This window comes from Corythoichthys intestinalis, chromosome 11 (assembly GCF_030265065.1).
Source record: "Corythoichthys intestinalis isolate RoL2023-P3 chromosome 11, ASM3026506v1, whole genome shotgun sequence".
Lineage (NCBI taxonomy): Eukaryota > Metazoa > Chordata > Actinopteri > Syngnathiformes > Syngnathidae > Corythoichthys > Corythoichthys intestinalis.
Genome location: NC_080405.1, coordinates 26,352,510 through 26,371,236, shown reverse-complemented (window position 1 = coordinate 26,371,236; position 18,727 = coordinate 26,352,510). Strand labels below are relative to the sequence as shown.

At 39.3% G+C, this 18,727-nt stretch overlaps 1 protein-coding gene across 3 annotated transcripts; it reads right to left on the bottom strand.

The window, feature by feature from the left end:
• Positions 1-3,554: 3,554 nt before the first annotated feature.
• On the bottom strand, positions 3,555-18,717 carry fam199x (family with sequence similarity 199, X-linked). 3 transcript variants are annotated; one of them, XM_057850629.1, is made up of 8 exons: positions 18,631-18,717; positions 14,429-14,608; positions 11,300-11,519; positions 10,806-10,964; positions 10,566-10,727; positions 8,250-8,433; positions 4,846-4,949; positions 3,555-4,783 (listed from the first exon to the last, which is right to left on the bottom strand). In XM_057850629.1, exons 2-8 carry the CDS (start codon positions 14,602-14,604, stop codon positions 4,610-4,612), a joined length of 1,179 nt encoding a protein of 392 aa, XP_057706612.1. In that variant the 5' UTR covers positions 14,605-14,608; positions 18,631-18,717; the 3' UTR covers positions 3,555-4,609. The 3 variants fall into 3 exon arrangements, with proteins under 3 accessions (XP_057706612.1, XP_057706613.1, XP_057706614.1); XM_057850630.1 differs by having other exon boundaries at positions 18,635-18,705; XM_057850631.1 differs by lacking the exon at positions 18,631-18,717 and adding an exon at positions 17,003-17,154.
• Between the last annotated feature and the right edge of the window lie 10 nt (positions 18,718-18,727).

Below are 18,727 nucleotides of genomic sequence, written 5' to 3'. Positions count from 1 at the left end.
TCTGTTCAGGGTGATGAGCTGTGTTGCTTTTACGCCAAACATATCGTTTTGCACTGTGGCCAAAAAGTTCAATTTTGGTTTCATCTGACCAGAGCACCTTCTTCCACATGTTTGGTGTGTCTCCCAGGTGGCTTGTGGCAAACTTTAAACGAGACTTTTTATGGATATCTTTGAGAAATGGCTTTCTTCTTGCCACTCTTCCATAAAGGCCAGTATTGTGCAGTGTACGACTGATTGTTGTCCTATGGACAGACTCTCCCACCTCAGCTGTAGATCTCTGCAGTTCATCCAGAGTGATCATGGGCCTCTTGGCTGCATCTCTGATCAGTTTTCTCCTTGTTTGAGAAGAAAGTTTGGAAGGGCGGCCGGGTCTTGGTAGATTTGCAGTGGTCTGATGCTCCTTCCATCTCAATATGATGGCTTGCACAGTGCTCCTTGAGATGTTTAAAGCTTGGGAAATCTTTTTGTATCCAAATCCGGCTTTAAACTTCTCCACAACAGTATCTCGGACCTGCCTGGTGTGTTCTTTGGTTTTCATAATGCTCGCTGCACTTTAAACAGAACCCTGAGACTATCACAGAGCAGGTGCATTTATACGGAGACTTGATTACACACAGGTGGATTCTATTTATCATCATCGGTCATTTAGGACAACATTGGATCATTCAGAGATCCTCACTGAACTTCTGGAGTGAGTTTGCTGCACTGAAAGTAAAGGGGCCGAATAATATTGCACGCCCCACTTTTCAGTTTTTTATTTGTTAAAAAAGTTTAAATTATCCAATAAATGTTGTTCCACTTCACGATTGTGTCCCACTTGTTGTTGATTCTTGACAAAAACATTAAATTTCTTATCTTTATGTTTGAAGCCTGAAATGTGGCGAAAGGTTGCAAGATTCAAGGGGGCCGAATACTTTTGCAAGGCACTGTATATATATATATATATATATATATATATATATATATATATATATATATACAGTGGGGAGAACAAGTATTTGATACACAGTCAATGGGAAAACCCATTGGCAGTGTATGAAATACTTCTTCTCCCACTGTATATATGTGTATATACAGTATATGTCTGGTTTTCAATGCAATATCTACATAGGTGTTGATAATTGTGTTTGCTAATTGCGTTAGAAGGCTAATGGATGATTAGAAAACCATTGTGCAATTATGTTAGCACAGCTGAAAACTGTTTAGCTGGTTAGAGAAGCTATGAAAATGACCTTCCTTTGAGATAGTCGAGTATCTGGAGCATCGCATTTGTGGGTGTGATTAAACTTTCAGAATGGCCAGAAAAAGAGAACTTTCATGTGAAACTTGACAGTCTATTCTTGTTCTAAGAAATGAAGGCTATTCCATGCAAAAAAAAATTGCCAAGAAACTGAAGATCTCCTACAACGGTGTGTATTACTCGCTTCAGAGAACACCACAAACAGGCTCTTACCAGAGTAGAAAGAGAAATGGGAGGCCCCGCTGCACAACCAAGCAAAAGAACAAGTACATTAGAGTCTCTAGTTTGAGAAATAGACGCCGTACAGGTCCTCAACTTGCAGCTTCGTTAAATAGTACCCGCAAAACACCAGTGTCAACATCTACAGTGAAGAGGCGATTTCGAGATGCTGGCCTTCAAGGCAGAGTGGCAAAGAAAAAGCCAGATCTGAGACTGGCCAACAAAAGGAAGAGATTAATATGGGCAAAAGAACACAGACATTGGACAGAGGGAGGTTGGAAAAAAGTGTTATGGTCAGATGAATCGAAGTTTGAGGTGTTTGGATCACACAGAAGAGCATTTGTGGGATGCAAAACAACTGAAAAGATGCTGGAAGAGTGCCTGACGCCATCTGTCAAGCATGGTGGAGGTAATGCTATGGTCTGGGGTTGCTTTGGTGCTGGTAAAGTAGGGGAGTTGTACAAGGTCAAAGGGACTTTAAATAAGGAAGGCTATCACTCCATTTTGCCATACCCTGTGGGCAGCGCTTGATCGTACCCAATTTCATCCTACAACAGGACAAACACCCAAAGCACACCTCCAAATTATGCAAGAGCTATTTAGGGAAGAAGCAGGCAGCTGGTATTCTGTCTGTAATGAAGTGGCCAGCGTAGTCACCAGATCCCAACCCCATTGAGCTGTTGTGGGAGCAGCTGCACCGTACGGTACGCAAGAAGTGCCCATCAAGCCAATCCAATTTGTGGGAGGTGCTTCTGGAAGCGTGGAGTGAGATTTCTCCAGATTACCTCAACAAATTAACAGCTAGAATGCCAAAGGTCTGCAATGCTGTAATTGACAAAAGCAAAGTTTGAAGAAATTATTTTTTCGAATAAAAATCATTATTTATAACCTTCTTAATGTCTCTACAATACTTTCTATTTATTTTGCAACTCATTTGATAAATAAAAGTGACTTTTCATGCAAAACACAAAATTGTCTGGGTGACCCCTAACTTATGAACAGTAGTATGTATGTATGTATGTATGTATGTATGTATGTATATATACATATATACAGTGGGGAGAACAAGTATTTGATACACTCACAATGGGAAAGCCCATTGGCAGTGTATCAAATACTTGTTCTCCCCACTGTATATATATGTGTGTGTATAGTTTTTAAGCACCTCAAATGTAATAATTATGATAAGTTTGACACATTTTACTGTCCCACCAAATTATTTTTAAACAAGAATAAAGCAGCTTTATTAAATACTTCATAGAGTGAGTCCACTCAAATCTGCTCACTTACACACAATGAGTTGTAACAGGAACTGTTTAACTAGTTAAATGATGATTGACGCATGCGGCGCTTTGATCTTGCCAGAGGAGTGAACCTCAAACATTAAACGTCTGTCAATCATTATTTACCTTAATCAGCGACTCCGGTGCACTCACTGCCTGACCAAATAAAGGGCAGGGAGGAGGAGGGAGAGAGCTTTAGACTACAAATCTGCGATGGACTGAGGGCCCGAAATTTGAAACGCGAAGTAGCGAGGGTTCGCTGTACTTAACGTAGATGGAATTTCATGCAGTCCGTGTTGCCAACTTGGCGACTTACCAAAGCCCCTTAGCGACCTTTTTTTTTTTAAAATTGTCAAAAACAACTAGCAACAAGTCATTTTTTCCTATTGTACTGTAACACATTTCTAGTCCATTTAGTTTTGTATTTAAAAAAAAAAAAAAGGTTTAGTGTTTATTAGTAGTTCCAAACATATTCAGGGTGTGTTTTTTACCCACTTTTTTTTTTTCACTCACTCACATTCCTCTCTCCTAAAGCGTACATTACAATAACATGCAAATTGCCTATAATGCATATTAGGCGACAATGTCATTTAGCGCCTTTTACAACAGCCAATAGCAAAAAAAAACAGAACAAAAAAGGACAGGCAATAGCTACTTTGTACGTTCCTTACTGGGGAGTTGGCAACACTGAGTCCATGCATTTGACGGCACCTTTTGTATGAATTACAACTCATAATTAAGTGATTTCATTGAAAAACGTGCTGTATTGTCACTAGTCAGAACATCAAAAAGGTCAAAAACTGCATCAAAACTTTTGTTCTCCAATCATTTTAATGTCATAATCAGCAAAACATTATTTACACAACTTTCTTGGCATCACGATGCGATTTTTTTTCTTTTCAAATTTTTTCCCCAAAATAGAATTTTACAGAGTACATAGAATTGCTTTGAAAAGGATTTCTGCGATTTAAAACCAACTCAAGTGACATGAGAGCCAAAGCTCAAGTACATGATAAAGTATCAAGGCTGCTGAATGGTTGAACAAATCACAGCAGTGAGAACTATCAGGTTGTTAATTACAATTCTGTCAGTATTTGTATATTAGTTAATTGTGTTATTAGCTTGATAATAAATGTCATAAACCAGGGTAAACACACCGACCCGTGATAAGACTTCCACAGTCAAACCGTCAATTCATTCATTCATCTGTGCATGGTAGAATTACATTCGGAGTGCTATCAAGGGGGGACAGGGGTCCAAACCAACAAAACAAACAGAAATGAGTCGAAATAATATTAAAAATTTTGCTAACTTTTGATAGCATGACTACTGTAATACACACAAAGAGAAGGAAAAACATTGAATTAATTCTTTATCACTTGGGATAAACAGAAAACAAGCAGTTATTTACAGCACACGTAGATTTTTTTGGTTAGCGGGTGGTTCCAAAAACAGAACAATGCTGAAGGTTACCGAGTTAGCTAGAGGAGGCGCGGGCTTTGACATGCAGTGTGTTCAGTGCTCCCTTTAAGCCTTGACAGAAGTATCACAGTTCAAAAGACAGCGCGGCATGTCCCGCATTAGTCCTTCCCACTTGAACCTCAGTTAGCAGCGAGTTAGCTTAGCGCAGCTAAATTTACCTTCTATGATGTCCAAGCTTCTAGACTATTACAGCTGCCAAATTTGTAGGTACAAGACTCACAAAATTGGGAGGGGCATCGAGTCAAATTTCAGGATGAACCTGAAATGCACTATAATGTGATAAGCGCAATATCAAAAGGTGGTGTTAGCCTACACTAAACTAAGCATGCTAGGCTCTAGGTTAGCGAGAGTAGGCAAAGAGGGAGCACTGATTGGTTCACTGGTGTCACATGAGTACATCCAGGTCATCGCCGTGGTCGTCTTCCTCGGTCACCCGCAGCGACAGCACTTCCTCGTTGAGGAACAGGCCGCTCAGACGCTCCTTGCGGGCCTGACGCTGCTCCTTTAGTTGACGTTTGCGTAGGGCTTTCTGCTGGAGCTTGCGTTGCTTGGAACGTTTCTACAAGGTGGAGAAAGTTATGAGAGAAGGTTGGGGATGGGCTTATATATAAATCGTCTTACTTTAGAATCTCTGATGCGTTCTGCAGCACTGGAAAGATTGCCATCGCTGTGGGCTCTGCTGATGTTAGCCACGCTGCTTCCACTGCAAGCTGAAGCTGTTCCACCTGGAGATCATCACGATGGTAAAAGTATTTCACTTAAATAGTAGTGAGTAGGGATGTCCAAATCACATACATTTGCATGAGGATCGAATACATTGTCCAGATCCAATAACCCGGAAATGTATAAATGATATTTATTTAAATAATTAAAAAAAAAAACTATCCAGACATTATAGCTATATAAAGATGTTATTTGTACAGCAGTGGTTTCAAGAAAGCTGTTTTTTGCAAATAAATGTGCAGCACAATATAAGGTTGGAAAAAAATTACGTTTGAATATTTTGTTTGTGATCCCTCATTTTTGGCGGTTGATGGGGACCAGAACCCGCCACGATAAGTGGAAAAACCGCGAAGTAGTGCTCCCCCCCAAAAAACAAAAGTAGGTTCAATTTATTTATGCAGATTTAGCATTGGAAAGAGATAAATATAAGGCATGTGTGTTCACTTTTTTCCCCCAAAGCATAATTAAAAAAAAAAAAAAACGTATGTATATTTTAATAAATGGGTTTTATGCACTTAAAATCTAATAATAATGATAGGTTTTAAAGATGCTACTTTCCCACCGAATTATTTTTAAACAAGAAGAAAATGCTTGTCTTTATTATACGCTTCATTGAATAAGTACACTCAAATCCGCTCAAGCTGCTCACTTACAATGAGTTGCAACAGCAAATGTTTAACAAGCTAAACGATGATTGACGCATGCGGTGCTTTGAGTTTTGGTTTCCAAGCCTCTCTGACAAGATCAAACCTTAACATCTGTCAATCATCGTTAACTTTAATAAGCAACTCCAGTGGACTGACAGATCAAGGAAAGCAGCAAGAGGGAGAGGGAGACTACGTGATCGGATCGGGAGAGCTCTTCTGTATTTATTTATTCATTAAAATCCGCAATGGACTGAGGGTGCGAAGTTTGAAGCGCGGGGTAGCGAGGGAAATCTGTAAATAAATAAGTTTATATCATAAATTAAGTTGGTAATCCTATGTGATAAATGGAGCTCTCGGTTTAATTTTCTTGACTTTCTTTTGCTATCAGTGGACATTTCTCTTTATTCTACAAAGTTTGTTTCAGTAGTGTAAATATGTATAATATCTATATACACACACGTTATTTTTTTTTTTTAAATATCTTGCTTTCAATATCATTTTACCTCTAGATCAGAGATCCCCAACCACCGGGCCGGGGAACCAGTGTGGTCCATGGCGCATTTGCTACCGGGCAGCAGAGAAATAATAAATAATTTATTAATTGGTTAGCGACTGCAATCTGGCTTGTGCCTCTTGACATATGACTAATCTGAGTAGAGATTTGTGTACGTCGCCCTCTAGTGGTTGGTCACCATTACTGGGGTTTTTGCACTCCTATAGAGCCTACCCACCAACGTCATAAAACCACGTGCTCGCTGTATGGTTCCGCCCACTTGTCCGTCATTTTGACTCTGTATTAGCATTGTTTTCAATTGATGGCGGAATTTAAAATGCATTTCACGGAAGACCCGGTGCTTTCTGATGCCGCAAACTCACTGGATCTGTTGCATAAAAGGCGTTATGTGGAAAAGCTTCGTTCTATACAGTCGCCAGATCCATATCTGATGCCTAAATCGATGATTTTTGACCGGCTGCCTTCGCCGTCTCTGCCTGACCCTGATATTTACAACTATCTTGTCCACACAAAATCAGCCTATTCTCACGAAAGTTTGAAAAACTTTAAGAGCTTGGAGGCTTATAAATGCTACGTTGCTGGTTGGGTGAAACAGGTCCTCGTACACGAAAATTCGGCAGGAATCTTGTGCTCGGAAGGTGAGTTACGAAATTTTCAATTCAAAATCTTTTGTTCTTGCTAACATCCACTGTCAAGTCTAATGTATTTCATGTCATTTGTCAATGGAGCTAGGGCTTTTAATGTTTATATGGTTTAGCGATAGCACTCTCACGACATACATACGTGTATGTTGTCGGCGATTAGCCTAGCAATGATCTTCATTGTGGTTATTTGTCAGCCCCGTAGACGAGGCCAGTTTCTTTCACTTGGTACCAGCTAAATATTATTCAAAAAATAACGATGGTGGAAGAAAGGGAAGTCACAAACATCTTGAATTTGAAACTATGTCGTACTACGTCGTATGTTGTCGGCGATTAGCCTCGCAATGATCTTAATTGTGGTTATTTGTCAGCCCAAAACCCCCTAAGTATATCTTAAATGCATCTTACCGGATATAAAATGACTACTACATAGTCTGTGGTGATTTTTTGGTGCCCAGTTTTCACGTCGAATTGCAGCCGTCCATTTCGCTCTCCTCTTTGGATCCCTCGGAATACGGTAAAACTTCAAGTCTCTTCTTCCATCTTCTCTGTTAGTGCAACCAACAGCCACACACGCCTTCACCATTTTGATTATTAATGTTAAGGAGCAGAAAAACACGCCGTAAATAGGAGAAATGTACGTAGCCGTAACAGGTTAACACAATGTTTTGACGGACAAGTGGGCGGTACCATTCAGGAGAGCGGAGCTGTGACGTCACGTGGGTAGGGTCTATAGCCTAGAGTCATTAAATGTAAACAGTAACATTAGCTGCTGTTGTGTGTGTGGTGACGTCTTTGGACAGCTTTTCATTCAAGTCCATTCTGCATAATATGTGGCTAAAATCTAGCAAATGAGGCAACAAAAACAAATGCACTGAGAGCATACCATGTGACGAACTGCATTCCTCTAAGAAACCTTTCTCGATTAGAGAAGAACTCATTACGCCTGCGATCAAGGATATTTGCCGTCAAGTTTTAGGAGAGGCCGCTGTTAAAAAAAAGTTTGATTCAGGGATTACATTTTCCCTGCACTTCCCTTCCCTGCCCGGTGTGTTATTTTATATTTACTGTAATTTTCTGCCACACATTTCCGGTCAGTAAAAAAATAAAAGGCTCACATCACACCACTCCTTGGAGCAAAAAAGGTTGGGGACCACTGCTCTAGATTATTTTGTTTCTTGTTTTCACTGCCATTGTCATTTATAGATATCAAATCCATTTCAATTGGGAAGGCGAGAATTGAGTGCTCATTGTTTACTGATTGACCGGCTGAATGATCGTGATCCTTCGATGGCTGCCAGCCCCCTAGTCAAGTTCGATTTGACGTCAATCGCCGTAAATGGCAGCCAATGAATTAATACTTATAATAAAATTAATACATTTTTTAAAATCCCATCTTTTACACAGGATTCTGATCCTCTGAAAATGTGTTGGATTTGGACTGCTGACATCCCTAGTAGTAAGGTTGTTTTTTGAAAGAAGTGGAGAATTTTTTTCTACCTGCGACAGAGTTGGAGGCCGTGGAGCTGGTCGAGGAGCTGGCTGAACTGACCATGCTGGCGTTGCTGCTGCTAGCCCCGCTGATGCCGCCTGTGCTGGCGCTGCTGTGGCTGCTTCTCTTCCAACCCTCCCTTGTGCTGCTGGCCCTCTGCCTCGGCCCGTGCTCTCTGATGTAGTTCCGTACCTGGAGGCGGTAAATACACACATCATGAACTGTGCTCTGAATCATTTACTTGCATAATTTTTTTCATTTTGGACAATACATTTGACTAATCAGGCAACGAAATAATAGCATTTGATTTAACACTACTTGTGCGTATTATGTCATTGCAGTCTTATAAGGTAGATGATTCACTCTTGATTTATCAGAGTGCATTTTTTGCCCAATGAATTGAAACTCTGTCCATTGTGTTGTGCTGTGTTACACTACCTTTTTAACACTTTTAACAACCTATACCCAAAAACTGACCTTAACCTTTTCATTGGTCAGTTATAAAAACAATAAATAACAGTTGAAATATGAGACTCTCCCCAATGGTTGCAATACCGCTCAAAAAAAAAAACAAACAGCAAAAACATGAGAAATTACTCAGATTTCTTGGACACTAGGTTTACTGTATATTTCCCTTTTTGCCCATTTTTTTTAATGCAATGATTGTAGAACATGAAATACTTTATCACAATGGAGATTACACAATCACAATCTATTTTCCGCTCGTTTAAAACAACAGTACACCATTACTTGAGTGCTACAGTAACAAAACATGATGTCTTTAATTAAATTTGAAAAACATAATGCACTAAACTGGCATCTCTTCTGATTGGTCGAGTAGGTAGTTCAACGTTCAAGGATATTTTTACACTTAAAGGGTATGAAAACACTAAGGGGCTGTGAGATATCAATAGAACCGTTATGTGGCAAGATAACAAATATTAATAAAGTTAACAAAAAAAATAAATCGCATTCATGAGCAATTATCGAAAATAGATAGAAAATTACGAACATTTCCGAAAGTATTCCGGAAACAGCCGAATGGGGCGGAGACGTCATAACAAGGAAACAAAAGGTTGAGGCAGGTGCCATCGTTGTTTATCGACGAGAGAGTTGCGTTCGTGTTTTATCAAAAAAATCGCTAAAATGGTTCAAACCTGTCATGCTATGTGGTTTACAAATAGCCATTTGTCGCAATGTAGTACCCATGAGTTCCCGAACACGAAAAAAAGAGCTGGACTACGCAGACAATGAGTAAAGTTGGTCCGTGCTAAGAGGGCTAATTTTGCAGACCCAGCCTCCCGCACGGCTTTGTGTGGTGCGCATTTTACACCTGAAAGCTATACGAACTATGGACAAACGAAATCAGGTTTTCCTAAGAAATTGCTGCTGAAAGCAGATGCGGTGCCCACCTACACGAGCATTCACCTAAATGTCCCGAGATAACAAGAAAGAGGACGATGACTGGCTCTGATGAGACCACCCCACCACCCCAGGCAAAGCAAAGGAGGGAAATGGCCAGGGTGAGTACTCTTTTATAATAAAAAACATATCACGCATTGGATATAGGACTGGACACATGTATAAATTATCGCTCGTAAAATATATAGAACAAATCCTCTAATCCCATTCATATTTGTGTCGGTTGGCAGAGCGAAAACCGATGATAGCACATTAAATGATAATTATTCTATACATTACTTTATTTTGCGGTCACGGTGTATCAGCTTCACAAAAAGAAATGCAAAACAAACCATTCGGTGTTTCTGTTGCCGCCGGTGTTTCATCAGTGTGATTGCTCCCCTCAATGATCCTTTCATTAGGCTGCATTGGCTTTCGTTTGGACTCAAATTGATAGCCCAAAACACCAAAGAAAGGTTCATAACTCTCCTCGTCACCATTAGAAGAATGTTCGTTACGTCGGATTCGTCGCTGCAACTAACAAAATTGTCCGCCATCATCGCCGCCATTCAGTACTAAGCACTGAGCCGGTTGTTTCCTTATAGTGACGTCACGCACACAATATGCTAGATTTCCGGTATCTCGGGGGCGGGTCGTTTTAGCTTGACAATCGACCTAATTTCTATCATTTTCTTGGTGTTGCGATGTGTGTAATTACACGAAGTGGCATGATATGAATTCAAAAGGCATGCGTTGATGGATAAATAATGGAATATTAGCATTTCCCCAGGTGTTGTCATACCCTTTAAAGGCATGAATGCCCCACACTAAAAATCAAACCATACCCAAAACCCGAGAAAAAAAAAACGCATTTCTTTTACAAAAATATAAAGAGTTTTTATAGCCAGTGTCGTGTGGCCCACCTGCTTGAGTTTCTCATCAGTGAGACAGTTGAGCTCGATGATGAACTCGCTATCCGTGGGGGAGATTTGAGCACAGGGATCGATGATCTTAATGATGTCAAGTTGCTCTCGCAGGCCCATCTCTGTGCTGACTTTACGACTCAGGTATTCGATGTACTCCACCTGAATGATAAAAAGGTAGTCACTGTTTAATCGCTGTTGTCTAGACATGTTAAAACTGTGATGTTTTAGTAGCATTACTTGTTCATCATTGGTCATGGCGCTCCATGGCAGCTCATCCAGGTTGCGGTGAGGGTGGGGTTTAGGCTTCCTCTTGGGAACCAAACAAGGTGAATTTGGGACACTCGGAATGATGTCGGACAGGACATCGCTGTTGCTAGTGATGTCACTTCCTGGCAACTGGAAGACAGATGGAGAATGTGTGAAGATTCACAAAACGCACAGACCTCCACTAAGGCCTAACTCGGTAGACTATCTTATTATTTATAATTTTAATAGTTTATTTATGCACCATGAGTTTGTGACGTGTGGTGACTTATAACACCCAAGAGACATCAGAGGCATTTAGTTGCCGTTTCCTCACTATAAATAGCCAATTCTTGATAATTGGCGATAGTAAGAATAGCAGGAAATTATGATAAAGTATAGATAAAAAATCTGCAGTTTTGTGTAAAAGAAAAAAAAACAAAGTACTGTTGATGTTTTTTGTTTTTTTTTTAAAATCACAATCCCACCTGCCACTCAAACTCGCTGTCAGACCAATCCCAGTAGGTGCTGATGGAAGAGGAAACATCACTGCAAACGCTTCCCTCGGGAAACAAGTCCAAAGATGTCAGCTCTTGGTCATCAAGGAGAGAGTAGCAGTCATCCTGGTCGCCCACGGACACAGACGAAAAGAGTTCCTCGCTGCATTCGGAGCTGGCCACACTCGTGCCGCAAGAAGTGAGGTTCCACCTGGACAACAACAAGTCGAGGAATCAATTGTCGAATGTAAAATGACTTGAATGCATGATTTTCTTCTTGTGGTCTTTAACTGAAGCTAGTGCTCATTCAATGCCATCCGCTCCCAGTTGAGATGGATTGAATCATAAAGGAGTCAAAACCTACTGAGTGGCTAATTTGGCAACTCATTTGGACTATGATAGACAGTCTACCTCCTTGTTATCTAACTAAGAAGGCTATGATTGCTTGAGCCTGACTTTTCTGTCGCTAGGATTAATGGATTAACACACTCTTTGATAGGGATGTCTAGGGCAGTGTTTTTCAACCTTTTCTGAGCCACAGCACATTTTTATTATAGGAAAAAAAATAGTATATACCAGTATATAACATTATATTTAATTATCCAATAATTTCTCAATATTTATTCTAACTCAGTGTGACTTGAACCTGTTTAGATGAACAAAAAGCCGATATCCTGGTTGGAATTGAAGAAAGACGTGCCCGAAGCTCTTCTTCAACAGCTCTTTGTCTTTGTTTTTATTTTGTCTTTCGCAGTTAGGCTTCAAAAGCTCAGACTTATCAGACAGAGGGACTTTAGCAATGTCTTTAACCGCATCAGGGCCGAGCATCTTTCTGTCTCTGCCACAGTGTGGGACTTTTTGAATTTAGCGACAAGTTCAGCAACAACGTAACTGGCTTTGAGGGCTTTCTCATTTACCTTTGTAGTTTTTCTCAAAAAAGTTGCCTGTTTCTCTGTGTTTTCATAAAGGCGAACAAAATAGTCCATTGACTTGTTTTGAAGCGACGGGTGTTTCGTTTGGAGATGACATTTAAGCTTGTTTGGCACCATGGGGCTGTTGGATAGCTACTCGTGTCGCATTCAAGAACTACTCTGATTTCTAGCCATCGGCCACCTTGCTGTCCTCGACAATGTGTTGGAATAAAACACAGGGGGAGGATTGACGGTCGTCACATATGGATAAAATAGAACACTTTTGTGTATATCGACACTTGATAAGTCTAACTCTAATCCAATGACGTACAGTAGACGTGCTAAGGTCCACACTGTCGCGGATAGCAAGGTGGGTAGAAATCCGAGCAGCTCTTGAACACAACACCAGCCATACCTCCCTCATTAGCACACAACCGAAACCTTCTTCCTCGTCTCTCCTTCCTTGTGCAACTCCGCCAGACGACATAAAAAATTTTTAAAAATGCGATATTGGATAATTTCTCACGGCACACCTTACAATCTCTTACAGCACACCGGTTGAAAAACACTGGTCTAGGGTTCTGATTTTAATCCAATTTTTTCAAGATATGTTTTGCCGATTCAGATCTCTTTATTTTCAGACCTGAAAATCATGCAATAAAAAAAAAAATCATAATTTTTGTATTAAGCCAAGATCTGCTGCTGGCTCTTCAAGAATATTACACAATGCTCTGTTACTATAATTAGTTCCTGAAGAGCAGTTGTCTCAGTCAGCAGATGTATTTGCTCTCTAGTTTGATTTAGAGCAGCCGAAAAGCATGATGGTACTGCGAAACATGCGACGACTGGATCGGATCTTGTCAACAAATCTGATACAATCCGATACTCCAAAGTTAGTCGTATCGGAGGTAGGTATGTGCCGGTAAGCGGTTTCAAGGTTTACCGTATGAAAACGTTACCGTTTCAAAACCACTAAAATTTTCCGTAATACCGTAGTACGGTAAGATCTATTATTTACTGTATGTCCCGATAATCCGGCGGGAAATGGCTTGGAGCGGCAGGATGCATTGCAGCGCTACAAATGTAAATAATAATCAAAATTCGTGGTCTGTGCTAATTATGTCTTCAGTTACTGTTCCAGTTGTTTCATTAATTGCTAGTTATGGTATTTGGTAACACTTTATTTAACAGTGGCGCCATAAGACTGTCATAAGACCATCTTAATTACGACATGACACTGCCATGAGTATTAATGAATTCGATGTAATTTTGTGTCATCCAGTAAACCATCTCACTTTTGATTGCATGTAAAAGATCCGAGCTGGACATAAATGGAGTTAGTGACATATTGGCCTGATGATACTTAATGACATCTGTCGTAAGCATTCATTAATACCCATGACAGCGTAATGTCATAAATATGATTGTCTTATGGCAGTCTTATGACGCCACTGTCAAATAAAATGTTACCTATTAACCCAAATAAATCAATAAATAAGCGCAGTGGACTATGAGTTGCTCGATTCAAAATGAGGGGAAAAAGTACAGGCTTATAGTCCGAAAATTACGGTATATATTTATATTTTTTTGTATTATTTATTTAATTTTATCTGGAAGTGTTTTTACTTTTTTATGGAAAATAATTATTTTTGTTCCTATGTTTAGCAACTAGAGCTGTTGATGTGGGTTTAGTCTATAAATTATATTTAAGATAGTTCCGTGATTTAATTTTCATTTATTTAAACATTATATTCATGTTGTTCCAATTTGGCAAATTTGTTAAAAATAAAATGAAATCCTGTTCAATTGAACTTTTTTTTAACCCATACATTTCAAAATAACACATTTTAGAGCTATAATTGCAATACCGTGAAACCACGGTATTTTTGCTTAAGATTGTCATACCGTAAAAATCTCATACAGACACATGCCTAATTGGGTGCTGATATCAATACTGAGTATCGGATCGGGATATCACTACTCTTAGACGATTTGGCTAAGGATTAACTCAAACGCTTTTCAAATTTTTCCTTTAAATGCAGACAGGTCTTACATTAAAAGAGAAGAAAAACAGAATAAGAAAGCGTTTTTTTTTTTTGCAAGAGCTGTAAATGCACTGAACTGATGAATATTTGTCCCTTCAAATGGGCTTCTCTGTGTCTGAACATATCTACAAATCTTCATGCATCTCAGACAATACTGTACTCGCCTGTTGCCGTGGAAGCGGCGCAGGGGGTCCGTCCTGTGACAGGATGAAAGCTGACAGCTGAAATCACTGACATCAAGGGTTCCCACATCACTGAGGTTGGCTCTTTGGGAGAGGAGGGGGAAAGGCTCCTCTGGTGCCAGAAATTTCTCATACAGAGAATCCGACATGATGTACATGAACCTGAGAACGATTTTAACAAATAAATACCAATAAATTAAAATGAAAACAAATATGTCGCACAAGTTGAATCGTATTCATTCATCCTATTTGGTTGTAACGGCAGTCATCACAAGACTAAAAAATTATTTAAACTGTTGTAAAAGGAACAAATAAATGGACGAACAGACGAACAATGTCAGATGCTGATTGACAGCATGCCAAGATGCAGTCAAGGCTGCAGTCATCAAAAAACAATGGCTATGTAATCATGTACTAATTTTTATGTGTAACTACGGACTGAAGCACTTATTTTCAGTAATAAAATAAGTGCAGTAATAAAACCTCTCCTAAAAAACCTCTCCTAAAAAAACCTAATCTGGATGCCTCAACCATTAGTAATTACAGGCCAATATCAAATCTGACATTCCTGGGGAAAATTATCGAAAGGGTTGTGTTTGAACAGATCCAGACTTTTATGATGCAAAACAATCTTTTTAACTCATTTCAGTCTGGATTTCGGCCACAACACAGCACCGAGACCGTGCTTATCAAAGTCCTAAATGATATTCGTCGGAATACCGATGCAGGCAAATCATCTGTTCTGCTACTATTGGATCTCAGCGCCGCATTTGACACGGTTGATCACAAAATACTACTCAGCAGATTGGAACAGTGGGTAGTGCTTACTGACACTATTCTTCAGTGGTTCACATCCTATTTATATGATAGAGATTTCTTTGTGTCAATTGGAAACTATCAGTCAGAACGAACCAAATTCACGTGTGGAGTCCCTCAAGGGTCAATTCTTGGACCACTCTTATTTAACATCTATATGCTTCCGTTAGCTCAGATAATGGAACAGTATGACATCTCCTATCACGCCTATGCAGATGACACACAACTGTACATTTCTGTGTCCCCACATGATTACAGTCCCTTAGTCTCCCTGAGTAAATGCATTCGTCAAATCAATGAATGGATGTGCCAGAATTTTCTCCAGTTAAATGTGGAGAAGACAGAGGTGATCATTTTTGGGCCAAAAAAGGAAAGGTCAAAGATAAGCAGCCAACTTAGCACAATGTCACTTACAGCTACAAATCAAGTCAGAAACCTTGGCGTAATTATTGACTCAGACCTAAAATTTGATAGCCATCTAAAGTCCGTCACTAAATCCGCTTATTACCACCTAAAAAATATAACCAGAATTAAGGGGCTTCTGACTCAACAAGACATGGAAAAACTTATGCATGCATTCATTTTCAGCAGATTGGACTACTGCAACGGTATATTTACAGGTCTTGATAAAAAATCAGTCAGGAAGCTGCAGCTAGTACAGAATGCTGCAGCCAGAGTCCTCACAAATACAAGGAAGCTGGACCACATTACACCGGTTTTGAAATCGCTACACTGGCTTCCAGTGAGTCAAAGGATAGACTATAAAATACTACTGCGCGTCTACAAAACACTTAATGGCCTTGGACCAAAATACATCCTTTACTTGTTAGATTCCTATGAGACATCTAGAGCCCTAAGGTCGTCTGGAACGGGTCTTCTGCATGTTCCAAGAACAAGAACCATGCAGGGTGAGGCAGCATTTAGTTATTATGCTCCTCACCTCTGGAACAAGTTACCCGAACGTCTGAAGTATGCTCAAACTGTTAGCTCCTTTAAATCAGGGCTAAAAACGCTTTTGTTTGGCACTGCATATCCATAACTGTCTATATATTTCAACCTACCTGCCTTCTATTCCTCTTGTGCTTATCTCCATTGCTGATTTCAATGATTATTAGTAGTAGTAGTTTTTGCTTTATTTTTATTTTTGTTTTATTTTTATTTATTTATTTTTATTCTGTGATTAAATGCGATCATTTGTCTTGGTTTTTACGTTGTGTTGATTTAAATGTGATTTTTATGGTCTTCATGTGATGTAAAGCACTTTGAATTGCCTTGTGTTGAATTGTGCTATATAAATAAATTTGCCTTGCCTTGCCTTATTTTGTCTACACAATGTCATTGTCACTGATGTAAAGTAGGAGTGGGAACCTCTTGGTACCTCACGATACGGTGCGATTTGCGATACAAAGCTCACGGGTAACGATTATCTGACGATATGGCGATACAATAATTATCGATACATTTGTCAGGAAATCATTCTAGGATATTCTACAAACAACTAATTAACAGAAAAACAAGCATCTAGTTTGAATTGGAATTAGTTTATCACTAGTAGATGCCCAATCCATTTGAAGTCGGAGGGTGGCAGCGAATGAACGAATATTCGCTGCCATCCCTCCCACTTCAAACGGATTGAACGTCTATGGCTGTCAGTGGCAGTCAATGACGGGCAATTAGGTAATTTTGGGCCATTTAAGGTCTCACTGGAACAGCACCAAACAAAAGTTCCAGCATCATTACCTTGTCCAATGCAGATTCTTGACTCTTGACAAGGTGAAGATGCTGGAACTTTTGTTTGGTGCAGTTCCAGTGAGATTTACAAAGATGATTGCCTGTAGAAGACACCAAAATTCCCGCGGTCCTTGATGATATGGAGCTGCATGTCAGGCAAAGGCACTGGGGAGATGGCTGTGGTTAAATTGTCAATAAATGCACAAGTTAACATTGAAATTTTAGACAGCTGTCTTATCCCTTCGATTGAAAATATGTTTGTCATTTTCTAAGATGACAATGCATCATGCCACAGAGCTAAAACTGTTAAAGCATTCCTTGGAGAAAGACTCATGCAGTCAGTGTCATGGCCTGCAAATAGCCAGATCCCAACCCTAATGATAACCTGTGGTGGAAATTGAAAAAAATGGTCCACAGCAAGGCTCCAACCTGCATGGATGATCTGGCAACTGCAATCAGAGAGAGTTGGCACCAATTTGATGAAGAATACTCATCAAGTCCATGCCTCAGAGACTGCAAACTGTCATAAAAGCCATAGGTGGTGCTACTAAATACTAGAGATGTATTTTGATTGTTATTTCTTTGTTTGTTTCTCATCATTCCATATTTTTTTCCTCAGAATGGAGTGATTCCATATATATTTCCCTGCACTTGGTCAATAAAATTAACATTTACTGACCACCACAATGTTTTTTATTCATTTCTTTTAGTGTTTCTGAATGCTAAAGATGTGCATTTTTGAACTAATTCATTATTTTTTCAAGCTTTTAACCTGAGTTTGTTCTACATGATAAAATGTATGAGTGAGTGATCGTCAGAGACTGGCGATTGCATACTTTTTGCTAGGGGTTGTATTATGGTGGAAGATTTTGATAATAACTTTTATTTATTTATTTATTTTTATTAAATTTAAAAAAAAATTGACACAGTTTTTAAAACGATATCTCGATTCTTGGCAGGAGCATATCGATAACCTTTTGGAATACAAAGTATCACGATATGTCACCATTTTGATATTTTGTTACACCCCTAATGTAAAGACTTAGGTATTATGAAGGAAATTGCCAGAAATCAGCTCTCAATTTTTTTAGCTCAAGCCAGCATTATATTTGTCTGAAAATAATAACAGGTTAGTATGCTTTGTATATAAAGCATTTAAAATGATCAATTTGTTTCACATAAATGTATATAACCGCACAGCAAATTACACTGCAATTACCTACTAGGCCAAATAATTAAATATTATTGTCACAGAAAAAATAGTTTTTATGGGTAAGGGCTGCAACATAGATTTACAGGCTATCTTTACGTTGTTATTGTTAGTTGCTGTTCTCACGTCACCAATATGATCGTGTCGTAAAACACTTAATAAATCCACTGCCGTGCACTAGACAAGATCAAGATCTAAATCAATATCTTCGATTCGAGTTGTTCATGGTAAATTATTGTTGTGATCAGTAGCTTGCAACGGAGCGCTTGGCTGATTGTTAGCTTGCTGCTATTGCTAAATGCCAACGGGGCGTTGACAAAAGCCATGAAATGATACTAAAGTGGTTTTTACCAATCTTAAAGTAGCTTTGTTAAATTAAATAAATCTTAAATCAGTGAGATGAAATAATGAAACAGTAAATCCTAACCTACTGCCGTTTAGAGTCTTCGAGTTCCCGCAGCCTCCATTTGCAAATCTTTGCCAGCAAAACGACAACGCGAGAAATGACTTATCGCGAGACTTAC